The sequence below is a fragment of the Saccopteryx bilineata genome, chromosome 3 (genome assembly GCF_036850765.1).
Source record: "Saccopteryx bilineata isolate mSacBil1 chromosome 3, mSacBil1_pri_phased_curated, whole genome shotgun sequence".
Lineage (NCBI taxonomy): Eukaryota > Metazoa > Chordata > Mammalia > Chiroptera > Emballonuridae > Saccopteryx > Saccopteryx bilineata.
In genome coordinates, this window is record NC_089492.1 from 33,975,265 (window position 1) to 33,997,522 (window position 22,258).

A 22,258-nucleotide genomic window follows, 5' to 3' on the forward strand; every position below is an offset into this window, starting at 1 on the left:
CCAGGTTCAAATCCTGCCTCTATCACTTGCCAGCTGTGTGACTTAGACCAAGTTTTTTAATCTTCTGAAGTTTCAATTTCATCATTGTAAAAATAGAGATAATTATAGCATCTTTCCCATGGGAATTCTGGGAGAATTCAATGTGATTATGCATATAAAGCACTCAGTACAGTGGCTAGCCATGGTATGCAGCGAATGCTATTCCTTTTACATATAACAAGAGCCAAGTGCCTACTATACATTAACACTGAGGCTCTAAGGCCATCCATATTGCTCAACTGACCTCTAAATAGAATATGTATAAAAGTAGAGAGACTTGGGCCTTGGGCCTTAAGATTATAACAGAGGGTAATTTTTTTTTTTTTTTTTTTTTTTGTATTTTTTTTTCTGAAGCTGGAAACGGGGAGAGACAGTCAGACAGACTCCCGCATGCACCAGACCAGGATCCACCCGGCACGCCCACCAGGGGCGACGTTCTGCCCACCAGGGGGCGATGCTCTGCCCCTCCGGGGCGTCGCTCTGCCTCGACCAGAGCCACTCTAGCGCCTGGGGCAGAGGCCAAGGAGCCATCTCCAGCGCCCGGGCCATCTTTGCTCCAATGGAGCCTTGGCTGCAGGAGGGGAAGAGAGAGACAGAGAGGAAGGGGGGGTGGGGGTGGAGAAGCAAATGGGTGCTTCTCCTATGTGCCCTGGCCGGGAATCGAACCCAGGTCCCCCGCACGCCAGGCCGATGCTCTACCGCTGAGCCAACCGGCCAGGGCCCAGAGGGTAATTCTTAAGTCACCTAAACGTTGCCACTTTGCACGGAAGGACTGAGGCTGAGGTACATTAAGTGAGGTCTGCACCTGAAGCAGCATTTCAGCCTCGGGCACTTCTCACACATAATACAAGCTTTCAAGAAGGAGGGTAATGGAATGTTAGAGCCAATGGGATCTCAGAGATCATCGTCTATACACAGTCCTCAGTGGGCAAGTGAGGAAACCAACGCTCAGCGGTCAGGGAGCCGGCCCAGGAGCCGCAGCCTGGCAACAGAACATGGGCTTCCTAAGCTCAGAGTCAAGTTCTTTCCATGGCACCACACTGTCCCTTGTAAAATATGTGAATAACCGATTAGGACTGATAGTGCTAATCATTGCTGTTCATCCCAGCCTCTGGAAATGTATTATCCATGTGCTCAGATAAAAAAGAACAATCTCATTAAGTACTTAGAACATGTAGAACTCAGAGGTTAGAGATCAGATGCCATACAAGGTTCTGCTTCTAACCAGCAGGGGAAGTATCTGACTCCTTTGGGATTCTGTCCTTTAGGACAGAAGGCGGCAGATTTTTCTGTAACAGGCAGGGTAGTAAGCGTCCAGGATTCCTGGGCTATATGGTCTCTGCTGCGACCATGGAACTCAGCTGTGGTCGCCCCGGTGCAGCCACAGACAAGACATAAAGGAATTCATGTGGCTGTGCTTCGATTACATTTTATGCATAAACACTTGGATGTCACATAAGTTTCACATGTTATACAATATTATTCAGGGTGTCTTCAACCATTTAAAAATGTTTGTGAACAACAGAAAAACAAGTGTTGTGCCTAATTTGGTCCTCGGGCTGTAGTTTGTCCCCTTCTGCTTTGGCGATGAGCTCAGCAAATCGGCTATACTTATATCACCTAGGAACGTCTGAGAAGTAAGTATATTAATTATATAAGAATAGGGAAGCCCTGGTTTGACCGCAAGTTGACAAAAAGTGATCTAGAAGTTTTTAGTTATATATATATAACGCAAGCCAAGATCTTGGGTACATATAAGTAATGTAATGTAGATACTGAAAAATGAACATAGTTGTAAATTGTTTTAAGAGAAAAAGAGCATTTGGGTCACATGAAGAACTAGAGCCAATGAGTAGAAGTCAAAAGTAGCTAGACATCAATTCAACAGACTAACTTCCTGAGGACTGGAATCACCCAACAGTAATGATCTTCCTCACATACAGTGAGAATACTCAGACTGTTTCCATCACTAGGAATATTCAAGTGGAAGCTGGCTTCTCAAGGGCGAGGGATAAGATGTTACATTGCCTACAAGGGAGGGTCAGCTAAATGGCCTTGAAGCTTCTCTGTTGGCTCTAAAATTCTAGGAGTCTATAAAATGAGTTGGTGGAAAGCTGTAGGCAGAATCATGACGTGCAACACGTTGGGCACTTTCAGTGACCCTAACCTACAGTCCTAAGGATTCCCAGCCTTCCCAGCTCCCACTCAAAGCAGCCTCACCACTAGCCCCACCCCCACCCCGGCTCGCTTCCCAGAGTGAGGGCTTCAGGAAGTAGTGCAGGTGGCCCAGGTAATACTGAAAACAGGTAGGCTGTCTCTTTGGCACAAGCTCAGCTTGACCTCGTGTTGGGGCCAAAAAAATTTATTTCAGTAACTGGATTACTGGTAAGAAGATGGAACTGAAGACATGTGTCATTTAGAAAAATAGCTAGTTATTCAGACAGATGGGAGGAAGAAGGGGAAAGTGAGATTTGGAAGGAAATGGTATTCCCCCAGCCTTTCTCTCAGTACTCAGAATCACACACCTCTCAGCTCTGAGTCTGTTGACGAAAGGAAGGTCCCATCCCTCCCCCAGTTACCCACTGTGTGAAGAGTCATTTCTACGGACATGGACTGACTTTGGGTGTTTGAAGGAAAGAACTGAGTGTCTTACCCTTCTCGTTCATCATCCGTGTTGTAATACACCTGTGGAATAAAACAATAGGCTTATTGTAGGTCAGAGACAGAGATGGAAATATGTTATGTGATGCACAGACTTTCCTAAGGCACACCACTGTCTCATAAAAAAGACAAATTTGATTAATGATGCTGTGTATGTGTGTGTCTAAGGAAATACAATTTAACTTCGTATTCTCCACAGGGTTAATTCTTATACTTTAATGAAATAAAATTGGAAATCTGATTATTTCCAGCTCAAGTTAGTCTGATCAGATTACCTATTTCCTTAAACCAAATCTTGCTTTTGATAATAAGGAAGTATTTTAGCAGGATCTAAAAAGTGTTGTTTGGCAGGGCTCTAGGGCAGGGCCCTGTGAGGAAGCAATCCCCTATGGTCTGCAGGTGAGCTGACTCTGGATACTGTGGTTGGGTGATGGGAAAGGAGCAAGAGGGTCCCGTGGCAGTGTGGCAGTATGGCAGAGTGGCAGTGACAGACCTCAGGCCCCTGTGTATTCCTCAGCGGGGCCTGAGTTCCCCAGCATCCCTAACCACAGAGATGTAGGAGTCAACTATCTTCAAGCTGGGAAGGGTCATTTAGTTCTTGAAGGTATTTCTGGCCAGAGAAAGATCCTCAAAAAAAAAGACTCCTTTGGGTGTCAGCATGGCAGTAAGTAGAATCAAAATTAAAGCTATTATGAAGCATAGCATCCTTATTATTTTATGAAGCAACAGGGAAACTCCAGAAGGGATTTGCTCTATATGTAGGTTCTCTTGACTCAATTATTTATAAAAATTAGCCGTAGACCTTTCCGGAGCTGTATCTGCACGCATTTTTGTTTGGGTGAAGAACAATACTCAAGTTAGTATCGGACACTCACATATTAACTGCAAAAGTTGCCCCTCATCCTAGTACACTTCGTCGCTGTCCTTGCTCCAGTTGCCGGGGAGAGCAACAGTTGTCCCTGGATGGGCACACTCCCTTCAAACTTTCTCAAGGGCTCTTGGCAGTTCCTGGGACCTTGCCAAGCCCGGTCTTAGTTATGTAACAGAGCTGGATACCTGGAGCTCTTCAGATGAGTCATCTACTCATTAGCTCAGATTTCCATGAGGAACTTATCCCTCTTACAAATCTTTTTTATGTCTATTGGTGTATTTATTGCATGTGTTTTTTCTTCTTAAGCAAAAGAATGAAGTTGTTTCCTCCCCCATCCCAAGTTTCAGTGTGGCACTGGAGAATCTGTCCTTGTAATGTACTGGAAATGCTACTGTCCATCTAGATCCATATGGAGTGACCCTCGTAGGTGAGGGAGCCTGGGCCACAGCACTGGCCACACAACTGGATTTTTGGTAAAAAACTTCCTGATGTTGCCCTGTGTTATGCTGGATTCTTTAAATGTGGCATAATGCACCCGCCCTGCAGCTACATGGCAGGGTGACTGAAAGCTCTTTGCAAAGTTAGCTGGTGACTCGAAGACGGCAGCCGTCTCCCATCTCCTGACTGTTTTCTGGCCCTCCCGCATGGCCTCCACCACACTGTGCTCATCCCCATCCTGGCATTGCCTTTCTCCTCTCTCATAACGACCCACTGTTTCCTTTATTCATTGTAGGACATACTGCACTAATTTAATGTTTAGAGTGTTTCTCAAACTTTAGAGTGCATAAAAAAATATCTGGAGATCTTGTTATAAATACAAATATCTGGAACCTCCTTTTGAGAGTTTAATTCAAACCACCTGGAATGGAACTTTGGAAACTGAATTCTGACCAAGAACTTCTGTGATTTAGAGGAAGAGTGCTCACAAACCACAGCTGGGAGACCATTGCTGAGGGTGTGAGGGAGGAACGGTGTCCTCCTTGGGCTCTGGTACTTTAAGGAGGCTGCGACCTGCAGAGTATACATTATCCAGAGAGGTGATGCCTTGCATCCCACAGCTAAGACCTGCAGAGTATACATTATATCCAGAGAGGTGATGCCTTGCATCCCACAGCTGAGACCTGCAGAGTATACATTATATCCAGCGAGGTGATGCCTTGCACCCCACAGCTGAGACCTGCAGATATACATCATATCCAGCGAGGTGATGCCTTGCATCCCACAGCTGAGACCTGCAGAGTATACATTATATCCAGCGAGGTGATGCCTTGCATCCCACAGCTGAGACCTGCAGAGTATACATTATATCCAGCGAGGTGATGCCTTGCATCCCACAGCTGAGACCTGCAGAGTATACATTATATCCAGCGAGGTGATGCCTTGCATCCCACAGCTGAGACCTGCAGAGTATACATTATATCCAGAGAGGTGATGCCTTGCATCCCACAGCTGAGACCTGCAGATTATACATTATATCCAGAAAGGTGATGCCTTGCATCCCACAACTTCTCCCAAGCTCCCTTCTCACTTGATGCAGTGAATATCAGCACCTTCATGTAAGGAGAGGGAGACTGGAGATCTCCATAGTGCTTACACAGTGGGTTCACTCTCTCACATTAGTTTCTGATAATCATCTGGTAAATATTCCAGTCTACATGTTTATAAGTCAGTGAGGTCACAGGGGACCAGGGTCCATGTGGGCTGACAGTGAAAATCTTCACTCTCCAGGGTATGTACTTGGGTGACTAGAATTGCTGTACCATGGCTGATGTGTCTTTAAGTGTCACTCGGGCTACTCACCCTGCAGCTGGGCAGAGCTGCGATGCAGCTGGTTCTATCAAGGCTCACGCCTGCAGTGCTTACTGAGCTGCACAATATCACTCCCCCCCCGAACCCCCTTGTAAAACTGGCCCATCCTTTCACCTGCCACTGCTGGCTCTTGTTTTTCTTGTCAACATCTGCCAACTCCTGCCCCATGTGTACTTCGAACCCTGTGGCACTGCTGTCTTCCCTGCTGTTTCTGGACCCATCTCAAGCTCTTCTAAGAAAAGGCTGCCTGCCCTTCAAGTCCCAACTAGCCAGAGTAGGCACCCTTTCCTTGGCCAAGCAAGGTGACCAGCCACAGAATATTCATGCACTGTAGCAGGGCACCATGAGGTTGCCCAGAGCTCAGACAGGCTCCCTCTATGTCCCCTTAACTCTGACTCCAAGGGCACAGGGAAAGCCTGAAGGCTCTGCAGGGTGGACCCCAAAGAGCAGGACTTAACTGCACCTGCGGCATGGGGGACACTGTTTGCAATTGCTGAAACCAACAAACTGTAAAAAGCCCCACTTTCGTTTGGTTTCAGCCGTAGGTTAGGAGCCTGGCTCAGGACACAGAGGTGGCCCGTGAGGCCAGAGAACTGTCATTGGGAGCCATGGGTCACTTCTTCTCTTAAGAATTATTTATAGCTTTTTCTATTTCAGAGAAATGTTGCCTAGAAAATAGGTTAGGTTGTCAGCTTTGACATGGAGCTGAAACCAGCATCATGACAATAAATAACAACAATTTAACTCAATTATCTTCTCTTCTGGAAGGTGTCCAAATCTAGCTCCATAAAATCCCAAGCAGCAAAGACTATAAATATGTAAATTGCCACACTGTTCTTGGGAATTAAAAAGTAAAATAAAATTTGGTGCCGGCCCTCCCTCATATCTCGCTAAAGCATAACATTCCTCCTTTCCCTTTTGTGTCTTTGTTCCTATCAAACAAATAAGACAAGGTGGAAATTTTAAATTATTGCTTAGTGGCATATGATCTAAGAAAAGGCTATGGGTGTTCTGTTACCATGTAGTGGATAGCTGCTTTGTCTCAGGCATATCAAAAACAACACTAAGGGACCAAATATTTTCAAAAAGAGAAAGTGACACCAATAATGACTTCTCCTCCGAGACTAAGGTCAATGTCAACGAGTCTCTAAGACCTAGAGTGGAGGAAACACGGGAGCGCATCAGTGTGTCCCCGTTTCTCAAAACAGAACTTTCCTCAAAGTTGGTTTAATGAAAAACAATTCTGGTAAATACTAGGGAGGTAATTATTATTTTCTCTTTTTTTCACACATATTCAATTTATCACATAAAATAAAGAATTCTAAAGAATTTTAGGAAGAAGAAACAATCCATATATCATAACCCTCTCTTCAAGAGTTGTAATTGCCCTGTTCCTTTTAAGTTCAGGTCTACATTTGGAATCACTGTATAGAACAGGTTTCACTAAACATTAGTGTAACTAGTTCTCATTTTGCTTCATAGTTTCCATTACCATAAGTTTAGTGGTCACATAATATTTCATCAACTTGAGCTACCATAATGAGTTAATTATTAGACATTTATGTTATTTTGATATTAGCTCTTTTGTTTCATGTATAGATAGACTGAGAAGACAGGAATTGTTTTTTAAAAAGTTTGTCTACAATGTCACTTTTCTTCTGATATAAAATTATTTAGCTAGTTCATTGAAAGTGTTAATTTACTGAGGAAAAAAAATTGTTGATAGAGTTTCCAGAATTTTTCTTCTTGTGTAACTTGATGAAATTACAGGCACAGTTCAATTTCCCACCATTAGGTGGAGCTCTATTGCATCAGGTTAATAACACAGGAGGACACTAACACTTCTTACAGGTCATCACCAGACTTCTACCTTTCTTCCTCTTCCATTACTTTGTCAACACTTCACTACCATCAGCTAATTCTCTTCTTCCTCTTAGCAAGTTGGTTTACTCTATTGAGACATTTCTTTGTATAAAAATCCATTTTTAGGAGGGAATGACTGACTGTTAAATAGTGTCAGTTTTATTTTTAAGGTCAACAACTGTTTGAGGGATTCTGTCTTAAGGCTCTACCAATCCAGTGTAGGATTCAGCCAGTTGGCACCAATTCGGCAGAACCAATACCTAATTTTTTGTTGAGTTTGGCGAACCGCTTGTTAAAAAGGCACTTGTAATCAGGGTTTTAAGGTAGGAGGAGCCTGGGCAGCCGCCCAATGTAGAAATCACAAATTGACATTCTTTACTCTTTTTTAAGGTTCATCTGCACAACAGCATATTCTAAATGTCCATAGTAATGTTCAGTTTGTCCATAAGTGAAAAAAATTGCAAGTGAGGATGCCAATCAAGAAGCAATATGGAAAATATCTTCAAGAACAGTTTTATTGTTTTTTTATCAGGTACTATTTAATATTTTTTCATTAATATTTTTAAACTCTTATAACATAATCTAGTTTTGTGTACCTCTTTTATTGTTCTTATTTAAGTATTAAATGCATGAAATAATAAACTACATTTTTGATATATCTTTTTTTATACTTAAAATGGTCATTAGGGCAGAGAACCAGTTGTTAAATTATTTGAATCCCACCACTGTACCAGCCCCATGGATGGATGGCAGGTAGATGTTTGCAGGTAGCTCATACCTGTCCTGTCCTCTGCAGGTTTGCAAAGTGGACATCGGGTATGAAGAGGACCGGCTGGGAGTGCAGATCAGGCATCGTTTTGAAGTAGGTGATGTCACTCTTCTTTTGTAAAGGAATCGCTGCCAACTTTCCATCAGAGGCTGGACATAATCAAAACCCCCAAAACAAATGGGTTATGCATAACCAAGAACTCTCAAATGTAAGCTCTAGTCTTAGCTAGACTAGTCATGCTAGTCTTAGCATGATTTTCTCCTATGAAGCCTTCCAAATGCCATACTTGTGAATACACTTTAGGACCCCCCCCCCTTCCCACTGTCAAACCAACAGAAAGAGCTGGGACTTCAGGGAGCACTCCTGAGGCAGAGCGCAGTCCCCTTACACCCTCCTGCCCCTCTCTGTGTCCCAGATTTTATTTTAAAATTTTATTGAATTTATTGGGGTGACTTTGGTTAATAAAATTATATCAGTTTCCAGTGTACAATTCTATAATATATAACACATCATCTGTACAATGTATTGTGTGTTCACCACCAAAGTCAAGGCTCCTTCCATCACCATTTATCATCCCTGTACCCTCTTCAACCTCCCTCAACCCCCTTCTCTTTGGTAAACTATATACTATTGTTTGTGTCTATGAGGTGTTTTTGTTTGTTTAATCCCTTCACCTTTTCACCCAGTCCCTCATCCCCACTCTGTGTCCTAGATTTTTGGTCTGTAGAAGGAAAGTGCTGGTCTCTATGATATGACAGAGTCCCCCCCTAGCGTAAACACTCTATGATCATTGATTCTGTTTGCTTTTCACAGGGACAATTTACTCTGTCCCCACTGCTTGGGAAAAGCAAGCAATCCGTTGCATGTCTGTAGTTTTACCCGTAATCCGCTTCTTTCCACCAGCTCCCTAGTGGACCCAGTGGAGCCCATCCCTTCTCAGTGGCACTCACAGTTGTTGCACTGGGTTTGGGAGGCCTGGCCTTTCCCCTTCTTCCTATTCTGCTTCCTCTCTTCATCTCGGATTTTTCTTTCTGCTCCCTGACAGGGAAAAACAAATGCAGACAATGCCAGGCACACTATCAGAGCCCACAACAATACTGCTGCTCACAAATCACAGAGTAAGAGACGAAACAAGAGGAGAGGAGAGCGGGCAGTCTCATTTCCCTCCCTCCAATTACCATATTTCCCCATGTCTAAGATGCTCTCGTGTATAAGACACGCCTTAATTTTGGGGCCCGAAATTTGGGAAAAAAATATTTTACATAAAGTTATTGAACTCAAGTTTTATTCATCATAAAATTCATACAACTCCTCATCACTGTCAAAACTCCCATCCATTAGCTTGTTCTCATCTGTGTCTGATGACTAATCACTGTCTTTATATACTGCCTCGTCCTCAATTCCATCTATGGCAGTGGTCCCCAACCCCCGGGCTGCGGACCGGTACCGGTCCGTGGGCCATTTGGTACTGGTCCGCAGAGAAAGAATAAATAACTTACATTATTTCTGTTTTATTTATATTTAAGTCTGAACAACATTTTATTTTTTAAAAATGACCAGATTCCCTCTGTTACATCTGTCTAAGACTCACTCTTGATGCTTGTCTCAGTCACATGATACATTTATCTGTCCCACCCTAAAGGCCGGTCCATGAAAATATTTTCTGACATTAAACCAGTCCATGGCCCAAAAAAGGTTGGGGACCACTGATCTATGGCATTTGAAATGCCAGAACCACTGTAAAAGACGCATCCAGTGTTTAGACCCCAAGTTTTTCAGAAAAGGGCATGTCTTATACAAGGGTATAAGACATATGGTAGGTTGGGCTCAGTTCTAAAGACTGAGTGATCCCACTTTTCCCAGATTTCTCCCTTTTTTTGGTATCTTGACTTTTACACAACTTCAATTTTGAATCCATACAGAAAGACCAACCCAGTTTCCTATCCCAGTGAAGCCAATTAAATAACTTTAGTGATTATAATAAATGTCCTAATATGAAGCCTTGGCCTGTTACCATATTCCTAGGCATGGAGAGGGCACTCAATTTGAGTGTGAATTCCCTTTATAAAACTTTTCCTTTGTTCATTGTGATTGAACTTCTTTTTATAATCATTACAGTAATGGAAATGATGGAGGGCATAAGAAAACTAGACAGGATGTAAAGTCAATCTGTACATAGTATGGTTTTGCATTTTGTTTTCATATGTTCATACAGTCTTGGAGATGGTGCTTGCTCAACGAAATAAAAAATGCAATGTTCAATGGGTGTGAAATGTAAGACAAGGCTCCATTATTCATTTTTTGTAGTGTCCATATATAGCATTTTTTATGCATTTGGAGCTCTGTATGGTTAATATAAATTGAAATGTGAAACTTTACCAGTATACATTTCCACTCACCCAAGACACACTCCAAAGTTTAAGCAATTTTATTTCTAAATTAGTGATTTATTTTGTACTATTTCTATGAGGAAAAGGTCTTGAACTAACCTGTTTCAAGATTTATACATGTTCAATGTAAATTTTTAGGAAATAAAGTCACCCACTAATTATTTAAAGACATTAACATAAAGGATTAACATAAAACAGAGCAGATCTCCATAGAGCTTACTCTGGCACCTGGTCTATACAAAAAATTTTCTGCCCAGAATGACCAGCTACCAGCATGACAAAACAATTCTGACAGTGTCCAAACACTCTCGGGAGAGCCACAACTCGTCTCTGAAATAATCTTTGACTCCACAATGACTCTAGGAAGCTTTGATACATTCAGTTTAGATTTGAAGAAAGCTTCCTTAAAATGTCCTTCCAAGCCTGACCTGTGGTGGCGCAGTGGATAAAGCGTCGACCTGGAATGCTGAGGTCGCCGATTCAAAACCCTGAGCTTGCCTGGTCAAGGCACATATGGGAGTTGATGCTTCCTGCTCCTCCCCCTGTTCTCTCTCTATCTCTCCCTCTCTCTCTCTCTCTCTCCCCTCTCTCTCTAATAAAAATGAATAAATTAAAAAAAATCTAAAAAAGTAAATAAATTAAAAAAAAATTAAAATGTCCTTCCAAGAATTCCTTTCCTTCCTTTGATTAGTTGGAACCTAAAACTTCTAGAAAACATTCTTTTTCCACTCTTATTAAAGTGTAAAGTCTAGTTTTTCCAGTACAGCATAATTTGGTACACATACCAAATTTATCATTTGAAAATCATTTCCCTCACCTAAGTGTTCACCATGGAGTATTAAATTTAAAAAGTATGCCTAAAACATCTCCTGATTACATTGTGATCACTTTTGCCACCTCTCAGGAGGTAATGGCTATCTATCATTGGCTTTTATTTGACACTTATATTGGTTTTTTTTAATTTATTTTTTTAATGTGCATTAATCTATTTAAAGTTAGCCAAGGAACCAAGAAGGTGGTTTAAAGAGTATATTTAGATTTTCAAATCTTTAACAGTCAATGCCTCTAAGTTTATTCCAAACAAGAATTAAAAATGAGGGGAAAAATTTTTCTTTCCAAACAAAAACTAAAAAAGAGAGAAAAAAATCTATCAGAAAAAAATAAAGAATGTGGCTTTATTTACCAAGTTTTGCAAAATATATAGTTACTGCTTGCATTAATACAATTCTTGTGTTTCTTTATTTCCACCCTCCTACCTCCCCCCCACCCCTTAGGAACCATCAGCTCACTCTCTATGCGTCTCTTTCTAGTTTGTTTTACTTATTTTGTTTGTTTATTTATTAATTTATGAATCCATTGGTTTGAGAAGAGAGAGAGAGAGAGAGGGAAATGGAGAGATGTCTCTGCTCCACTTAGTTGTTCTATTTAGTAGTACACTCATTAATTGCTTCTCATAGGTGCCCCCACTGGGGATTGAACCTGTGACCTTTGTGCACTGGAACGACGCTCTATCCACAGAGCCACCTAGTCAGGGCCTGTTTTATTTTTCTTTAGATTCCTCATATGAGATCATACAGTATTTGTCTTTCTCTAACTTATTAGATGTAGCATAATATTCTTTAGGTCTGTCCACAATGTCACAAATATTAAGATTTCATTTTTTTTTATAGCCAAGTAATAGTCCATTGTATATAGGATGGGAAGAAAGTAGGTTTACAATTGTGAGTACATGAAACAGAGTTTATTCTTGTATTATTATTTCTTAATTATCATATTTTCCATACGAACAACTGTAAACTTACTTTTGCACCTCCCCCAATACGTACCACATCTTGTTCATCATGTCCTCTACTGTTGGACATCTAGGTTTCTTCCATATCTTGGCTATGGCTCGTAATGATGCAATTAACATAGGGATGCACATATCTTTTCAAATTAGTGTTTTTGTTTTCTTTGTATAAATACCCAGAAGTGGAATTTCTGGATTGTACAGCATCTCTACTTTTAATATTTTGAGGAGACTCCATACTGTTTTCTGTAGTGGTTATCTCAATTTACAATCCCACTAACAGTGCACAGGGGTTCCCTTTTCTTCACACCTTTGCCAGCACTTATTTGTTGATAATAGCTATTCAGACCATCTATTTTAAGCTGAAAGGCATTTAAATTCAAATATATCCTATAAGGACTTCATTTTTATTCTCTGCTCCATTCTTTAAGTTATTGATACCATATTTTAGATCTTTTTATATAGTGAATCTTCTACTTATTGTAGTTTGAATTGAATGTGACACATTTCTTTCAACCTTTGTAGTAGCTTTTTAATCGTCTCACTGGCTGTATTTATTCAATTCTTGTTTTTTATAAAAGATAATGAAAATAATTAAATACAGATATAAATATTTAGACATAGGTATTAATTATAGGTATATATATATATATACACACACACACACACACACACACAGATCCTTAATTTTTAATGCATAAATATATGTATTTCAATAGAAGGATCATATGAAAAAAAGTTAGACAAGGCTTTATTGTCATCTGCAATCTCACAGGTATATTAATTAGAAATCAAAGCAGAGAACTTCAAATAAGTATAGAATTTTATTTAAGACTCTAGACTGTGACTTGGAAACTCACAATTTTAAAATAAAATCTCTCTTAATTCTTTTTAACCTTCTAGGAATGAGTTTTGCCTGGTTTTTAAAATTAGAGTTGTAAATATGATGACAAATTACAGCAAAAGATATTGTATCTAGCTTATTAGAAAAATTAATAGTGGTTAAGGATAATACACCTGGCTAGCCCATGAGGTTTTACCCTTTCTTCCAAAATTTTTTGACCCTCAGTATCAGGATATGTAAACTAAAAACTACCCACTAGGAGCTCTACTTCACTAGCAACTTGGAAACAATGCCAACATTTCCCAACATTCTCCAATCGTTTTCTTCTAGTTAGCACTGATACATATTAGACTGATATTTAAAATAAGAGCTATATGCCTGACCAGGTGGTGGGGCAATGGATAGAGCATCAGACTGGGATGCAGAGGACCCAGGTTTGAGACCCCAAGGTCGCCAGCTTGAGCGTGGCCTCATCTAGTTTGAACAAAAGCTCACCAGCTTGGACCCAAGGTCGCTGGCTTGAGCAAGGGGCTACTCCGTCTGCTGAAGGCCTGCGGTCAAGGCACATATGAGAAAGCAATCAATGAACAACTAAGGTGTCGCAATGCGCAACGAAAAACTAATGGTTGATGCTTCTCATCTCTCTGTTCCTGTCTGTCTGTCCCTGTCTATCCCTCTCTCTGGCTCGCTCTCTCTGGCTCTATAAAAAAATAAAATAAAAATAAGAGCTATAGTAAATGCCACCTATTTTCTGATTGGTAAAGTGTTTGTGAATAAGATTCTGATATAATTCTGTTTAGTTTTCATACACATGCACACATAAATAAGTTGTTCTTTAAGACATTTCTTCCCTTGCTACAGATTAACATTTTAAAAAATTGTATTGAATTTATTGGGGTGACATTGGTTAATAAAATTATACAGGTTCAACTGCCCATCAGTAGATGGATGGATAAAAAAAGCTGTGGTACACTGACAATGGAATACTACTCAGCCAACAAAAAGAAGGAAATCTTATCTTTTGTGACAGCATTGATGGACCTGGAGATTATTATGCTATCAGGAGTAATCAACCTTTTTATACCTACCGCCCACTTTTGTATCTCTGTTAGTAGTAAAATTTTCTAACCACCCACCGTTTCCACAGTAATGGTGATTTATAAAGTAGGGAAGTAACTTTACTTTATAAAATTTATAAAGCAGAGTTACAGCAAGTTAAAGCATATAATAATAATTACTTACCAAGGTCTTTATGTCAGATTTTTGCTAAGTTTGGCAGAATAAATCTTTATAAAACAACTTACTAAAGTTAAATCTATCTTTTTATTTATATTTATACTTTGTTTGCTCTGCTACTGCCCACCATGAAGGCTGGAATGCCCACTAGTGGGTGGTAGAGACCAGGTCGACTACCACTGTGCTAAATGAAATAACCCAGGCAGAGAAAGACAAGTATCATATGATTTCACTTATATGTGGAACCTAATGAACAAAATAAAACAACAAACAAATTATAACAGAATCATAGATATGGAAAACAGATTGACAGCTGTCAGAGGAGATTGGGGTTTGGAATCTGGGTGAAAAAGGTGAAGGAATTAAGCAAAAGTCACCCTTTTTTGACTTTTGGAAGTAAATGCTTTAAATAAACCTACACAATCCTCTTTTTCACTCTCTTCCTTTAACAGGATATATGTTTTTAAATATAAATATTTTCAAACAAAGGTATAATCAATCATTTTATTCATCCTGTTTCTGATAGTCCTTATCCTATGGCATTCATGAACAATCGTACAACACTCCCTATTCATTCTACAGTTTTGCTTTGATTTTGTGTTTATTACCTCAATACCGCAGAAAAAAATAATGATACAAGTATTCTTTAAGCACTCCTTTTCCCACTTTTAATTCTAACTATGGAAATGCAGGTAAGTGGATTGCCTAGTGCTTTTGTCCCACCCTTCTCTCCTTTCTCTCTGCCTCTAATTTTACTCCTCACTTCCAAAATGGAGATTCATGGAGGAGGACTCCACAATCTCCCTTAAAGTAATATATGGAATAAAGTAAGAGAATTCACATTATTTAAATACTCTCCCAGTTGTACTTTTAAAAGTCCATGCTGGACATATTTAAAATGTTTTCTTAACGTTTAATGTGCTGAATTAAAGATATAAATGGATTCTTTTGATTTGTTTTAAAAGTCTACCTTGGCTATTTGTTGAGGTTTTGAATCGTCAGTTGTCATTTTGATATTTTATGTATAAAGGTATTTATTAATTCACAGCAGTTTAGCATCAGACCTGTATTTGCATCCAGCTCCCCTGGTTCTTCACTGTGTGACTCTGGGCAAATTACTATGCTTGCTGACCCACCGTTCTCTCATTTACACAGCTGCATCTACTGACTTAACAGTCCTCTGTACCATGGAGGCTACCTAACTGACTCTGAGAGTGTTTTGCGGCTCCGATAGCTGGATGATTGGCAATAACTGGAACCATCATGACCTGAAAGGCTATTAGACTATTTAGATATCTGCCATTAGGTTGTAGATATTTGCTTCTATGCTGCATGTCCATAAACCCAGTGCAGTCCTAGTCATGTGTTTTCTTCTCTCTTCTTATGACTATCTCTGCCTCCTGTTCACAGAAGCCCACTTCTCTCTATACTCAATCACTATAAAAGCAGAACTTTCAGACATTTTAATGGCATCGTAGACCTCAAGTGGCCCACTTCATTCTCCAGTGAGTACCTTAAATAAATTCTGTAGGTGTCCTATTCTTTGATAATTAAGTGACCCCTTTACTTTCCCTAAAGATGCTGATAACACACAAGTCTTAAAATATTGATGCTAAACCCCACTCATATTCGGGGTACACAATCAGCACATAATCATGGGATTTTAATATTAGTTATTCTAATTGCTTTGTATATTATGGTGGGATTCAGGGAGATTTAAAAATTGTACCTCCTCCTGAGTGCATGTTTACTAATGCACTTATTTTCTATGGGCCATTTCCATTCCCAAAACCTCTAAATGAGACCCCATTTAACCCACAGAATAACAAGGGTTACACTGATATATTCTGGAGTAGGACCTCTGCCCAGTAAAAACTATCTATCTGTTACTTCAGTTATCTAAGTGAATTAGACTCAACACAGTACAGTATCAATTAGACATTAAGTTAGTGGTAAAAATGATTGACTAGCCCTGGCCGGAGAGCTCAGTTGGCTAGAGCATCGTCCTGAAGCAGAGGTTGCAGGTTTGACCCCCAGTCAGGGCAGATTGATATTCCTGTCTCTCCCTCTCTCTCCTTTCCTCTCTCTAAAATCAACTTTAAGAAATAAACATTTAAAAAATGATTGACTGAAAAAGAAATAACAGTTGACTGATGACTTCCCAGATTTAATAGGAATTGAGAATGAAAGATTATCACTCCCATTGTGATTGATAAGGTGATTATTTTGACACCACTAGACAGAGAAAGTGACAAGAAGGAAATGTCATTAAAAGTAATATCTAATAACAAAGATACCTTTATGACAAACTGTCATCTTTACTCACTTTGTCACAGAAGACCTTGATCTGGCAATAAGCTCTATGAATGGGTTTATTACTACGATTATTATAACTGTATGTATCAATCTGAATCATCAAAGGAAGTCCTTTCACCCCTTTTTGGGAGGAGAAATCTGTACTCAGGCAATTCACAGTGATGAAAATCTAAGGGAGGGAGAAAGAAAAAGAATTTGTAAGTCACCATAAAAATGTATAAGCCTTACACTGAAAATCAAAATACTAAACTAACCTATCAGGATAACTGAAGACTATTTGGAAACTGACATAAGAACATGTTGAGCATATAAAACATGATAAATTACATAATTTACAAATATATAAAATTTTTTGCTTTCATTTTAATCTAGAACAGACCATTAAAAGCACTTTCCTTAGAGTATATTGGCAAAATCTTATTTTTCAAACTTGCCTAGGTTAGCTGGGTAAAATACTATTTCCTTAACATGTTAAAGCTGTGACTTCTAATGGTTACATTAATTTTTCTAATCTTTGACCTGTGAGATAAAAAATAAACCCCCAAACTTAAACTAGACAACACCATCCTTGAGCATACTGAAACATAGTATTATGTTTGTTTACATATGTGTCTTTCCTACTTGACTATTAAGTATAAGATTTGAGACCATTTCTTATTACTTTTGTATTACTGGTACCCAATGTAGTGCATGGCAGAGAACAGGCAGTTAATAAATATTTGATGAGTGAATTGATGAGTTTATCTGTAGAAAACCCACCAGATTGAAAGATAAAGCCCTAACTTTTAGCATCAGTTCTAACATTAACCAGCTAAGAGGCCTCAGGCATGTCCCTTATTGTCTCCAGTTTTCAATTTTCCTTTTAAATCAGGATGTAAATACTGTCATAGAAGAAGTGAAGAAGTAAAAGTGGAGCTAGAGAAGGTAAGACAGTAAACAGAAGGAGAGAAATGTAGTTAAGACACCAACATCCTCAGCTTACAACATGGGGCATTCAGAGACACAACAGAAATTACATGAATCCAAAAAAAAGGAAACTCAAGTAAATTATTAAAGCATATAGCACTGAGCAACAGAACTAAAAATAATAATTTTATTATAAAATATTGGGAACAATAGAAGGAGGAGTATAAATGACTAAATTTAGCCTCATTTTACATAGTGAGTAGATGTTAATATAAACCATTTAAAGTTGATTTACATAGAATTGAGGTATGAGCACAGCACCTAGGTATGTGTAACTATATAAATATTAAGAGTTGCCTCTGGGTAACCAGGTGTACTATATTATATTTTCATTTAATACTGTATGTATGATTTTTACTTAACATAAAACTTTAAATCACTCATTGTTTTAAAATTATAAATTTATGTATCGTATACATTTATGTATTCTGAAAGTCATTTTATCGATTGTATTACCTGACACATGTTTTATCATGTTTTATCCAGGAGCTGCATTTTAAAAGCCATTCAAAATTTTTTATTTAACTACCAGGCCTGATCTAATTAATTTCAAGCTCAATGCCTACAGACTTGGTAATTTATACAACCAGATATCTAATTTTTAGTGCTATGTCTACATAAAGATCATTTTTCATTTTGTTTCTGAGTTCCTTAGTTAATAAAAAAACACATTAGCAAGGCACCACAATTCAATAGCAGTCAAGGGCAGGTGACGGTCTTAATGACATGCTAATTACAACAACCTTGTGCCTTGTGCCAGGGTTCCCACTTTTACAGCCAATGTCTGAAAACAAGTGCCTAACAACGACCTAACCACAGATACATTCATTTCATTCATTCATTCATTCATTCACTCATTCATTCGTTCATTCATTCATTCATTCCTGTTATTGGTTCACTTATCCATTCATCCTACAAACGACAACACACACCCACAGTGGGTCAAACACAACATTAGACACTGTGAATAGAGAAGAAATCCAGCACCCTGCCTCACGGAGCTAACAGCCCAAAAGGAAGACAGGTGGGTAATCCAGCAATGACCAACACAGGGCGGTCGCAGCACACCAAAGAGAGATGCGTACGGAGGCAATGAGAACGCAGAACAGAACACTGAACTTGGAGGTTACGAGTGAAACACAAAACCCATACAGACACTGGAATAAGACCAGGGATTCCACAAGTGCTTGTATATTATTTAGGAATGCTAGAGAAAAACAGTGGTTAAAAATGCAAGGGTCAAGTGATTCAGGGGACCTGAGCTAAAAAAGACTACTACTGAGACGGGGTCTGCATGCTACACCCGATTCTCCTACTGAATAATCCAGGTGAAAGTAGATGGAAATGTCTGTCTACAGCTTTTGGAGATTCCCTAATGGCAGAGAACATCATTCGTGGCAGAGAACAAAACTATTTTTAAAGACCTACGACGTCCCTGAGACTGTGCAAAGTACTAGCACAAATGCACTAATAATGACCCAGGCAATCAGATAAGTCCTGAGGCCTGATGGAGAGAGAGAGACATCATGACGGTGCGCTAAAGATTAGCATAGTTTTATTAAACGCTGATCTTTAGCTCAAAAAATAAAAGGATACTTTCCTAGGAACACTTGACTTCTTTTATTGTTACTGCTGATAATGGGGTCATCTTGGCCACAATATGTAAACATAACTTTATGTCAGCAAATCAAATGATTATTCTGGTGAGCAATGCCGTTGTCCAAATTTTTGGCCACGTATTTCAATTAGCCATAATCTGTCTACGGCCATACCACCCTGAACGCGCCCGATTTCGTCAATTAGCCATAATCGTGCCTTGGATAAATCTCATTGGCTACCATACTGCCTCTGTGTAGAACTTGGCCACGAATTTTATACACAAACCTTCCAGTTGGTGCTGTAATCGACAGGGGCCTCAACTCCCTCATAAAGCATGCCTTGCGCTGCAGAAACCAGAGGAGAAAAATGTTCTGATGAATATTTCCTAAGCTATTAAGATTCATGCTTGGCTCACCGATTTATCCATACATCACTCACAGCGGGCATACACTCAACAGGCAGGAAACAGTATTAATTGCGGCCTCGTCAGCTCCAACTCTCAACTAAGACAGCTGGGCTGATGAAATGGCCTATATTTACAAAGGCCACTTCAGTAGGAAAGATCCACTGAAATAACAGACGCTTACTGGCAATATATTACAATAAATAGACTAAATCCTCCTTGGAGGAGTGTAACAATCAGCCACCCAATAGAGAAGGTCTTTAAAGGTCAAATGAGCTAAAATGCTAGACTTTACCAGGAGACACTTAGATTAGCTCCTCTTAATAGAGAAAGGTGCTTAGTAGAAGGCCCCATGGTGTTTGATTCATGGCATCCTGATTTTATAACAAGTCAACAACACACGAATTGGCTTTCTTTGCTATGTGGCGTGGGCCTCCCAGAGTTATCCTGAGAGACAGGGATAGATAGTAACGTTGGCACTGCTTTCCTCTTGCCTGGCTGCCTGACCCAATAGCCAAGCCCAGTGGCAGTACCCGATGGTATCATAGTCTCGCTGTGGTGCACTCAAAACCCAAATGGTTGAACTTTAACTGCTGTTGGGGAAGGGGGTGGGGTTGGAAAGGCACAGAAGCACATTAACTAAAACCCTGGCTTGGGAACTGATAAGGATGAATTTGTTTCATCTTGCAAACCCAACCATGTCCCAGAGCTCCAGGCACAGCCAGCAAATGTGAGATCAAATTTCTTAGAAGTTTATCTACAAAGCACTGTTGGTAATGTGTATTACAGAAATGTAGGGAAAGGTATGCTTTCTCCCACCAAACGTTCATCCAAATGTCAAGCACAGAAAGTTCTTTTTAACTTCCGTAGGAGCACTGATTATGTAAAGAGCATATAAATGCCATAAAAAATTGGTCTTTTACCCACGAGTTGTGAATGTCATATATGTTCATACAATATTTTTAAAACTTCAGTTGTTTTCCTATAATTCTGACAGTATATAACTTATTTTTTTAGAAAAATATTTATTAAAATAGGTGTACTAGGCAGATAATAGATATGAATTTAATGTTTTCATTGGTTCAAAGATTGAGTCAGATAGATTGTTTTGAAATGTATCAAGACCTTTCCAGAAATAGAGGCAGTTTTATGACAATTGACATTTTAAAGTAAAATTATTTCCAACATAATTGATCAACAAGATAACCTGGACATGTTTTCTTTGAACATATGTACCCTGATTTATTGTCACCCTAGTAAAATTAATTTAAAAATTAAAATAAATAAATAAATAAAATAAAATTGTTTTTATGTATGAATTACAGTTTCTATTTTGTAGTTCCAAAGGCAAGTGACTTTACCCAGGTTACAATACCTCTCAGTTATGCACTATGATTTTATTAAAATAAACAAAGATCAATAATGGGCTTTAATAATTGCTAGACTAGATTGATTATAAATTCCCAAGATTTTTCTGAGCACTTGTCATTAAAACAAATAGGGTCATCTTTGATTTACAAAGCAATTTGAAATTTAAAAAATCATAATGTCCATAATTTGATGGAAAGTATTTATTTTTCCTCTTTAAACAATTATATTTTGCATTTTCAAGCAAATCTTTTTGATTAAAGACTATGAAAACTGATTATTTTTTGAGGTTGAGACTCTTCCAAGAAATGGCTTGTGCATTAGCCTCCAAATTACGGGGTCATAAAATTAGCATTTTTTACTCTAAAACACAGACAATATATAAATACATGTATGCTTTTTCCAATTTTCCTACTCTGTTTTCTTCTGGGTTCTTAGAATTATCAAAGACCTTAAAGATAGCTTTCTTACATTTCAACTTTTTCTTTCATTTTATAGGATTGTATTTGGGTGCAGATGCAATGCCAAATAGGGCAGAAAGATAGACTAAAAGTAGACAATATTCACATGTGGAATCTGTCTTGGGCATTCACTCATCTCTTCATGAATTCATTTCTCAAATATTTATCACGGCTCTGACGTTACGCTAGGAGATGGGGAACAAGAATGACAGGAGGGATTAGATTCTGTGCCTTCAGAGCTTACTATTTTGTTGAGGATCTAAGAAACTCCTAGATTTCATAGCACCCTATGTATAGCACTTTGAGGGAATAATTTAAAACCTGATAGTGTATTTCCTTATTGTCTCCACAGACCCTTTGGGTACATCTGCATACACACACAGACAGGTTTGCTTTACAAACATATTCTACTACAGTTTTCTATATGGTTTTTAGTGCTCATTTTTTTCCATTTCCAGAACATATGAAGCGTGTTCCCAGTTGAGAGCCTTTGCTATTTGCTCTGCCCCCCACCTCCAGGGCTGTCCCCGCAGATCGTCACACTGCCAGCTCCTCCTTCTCACTCAGAGTTCAGTCCTGTGTCAGCTCTGCCCTGACCGCCCCATCGAGAGCTGTCTTCTGCTCCTCCTTCCGCCTCAGCCACGACCAGTGGCTCTCTGTCACACTGCTCCTTTCCATTTTCTTCATAGTATGTAACATTTGCATTTGTTCTGTTGTTTATCTGTTTAGTGCTTAATTATCTGTCTGCTCTGTGAAGCTGTAAACCCAGCAGAAGACGGCCCTTGTCTGCCTGACCCCACTCTAGTCCCGGTGCCAGGGCCATGGCAGATACTCGACAAATATTTGTCCAATGAGTTAAGATAAAATTACTTTT

At 39.2% G+C, this 22,258-nt stretch overlaps 1 protein-coding gene across 3 annotated transcripts in view; it reads right to left on the bottom strand.

Annotated features, from left to right (window-relative positions):
• GRHL2 (grainyhead like transcription factor 2) overlaps positions 1-22,258 on the bottom strand; it is a 167,207-nt gene that overhangs the window by 32,682 nt on the left and 112,267 nt on the right. For all 3 annotated transcript variants that reach the window (XM_066265933.1, XM_066265932.1, XM_066265934.1), the window contains exons 9-12: positions 16,598-16,756; positions 8,963-9,050; positions 8,022-8,161; positions 2,693-2,724 (exon numbers count right to left, since the gene is read on the bottom strand). In XM_066265933.1, the coding sequence (XP_066122030.1) occupies positions 2,693-2,724; positions 8,022-8,161; positions 8,963-9,050; positions 16,598-16,756 (419 nt within the window). The remainder of the gene's footprint in view (positions 1-2,692; positions 2,725-8,021; positions 8,162-8,962; positions 9,051-16,597; positions 16,757-22,258) is intronic.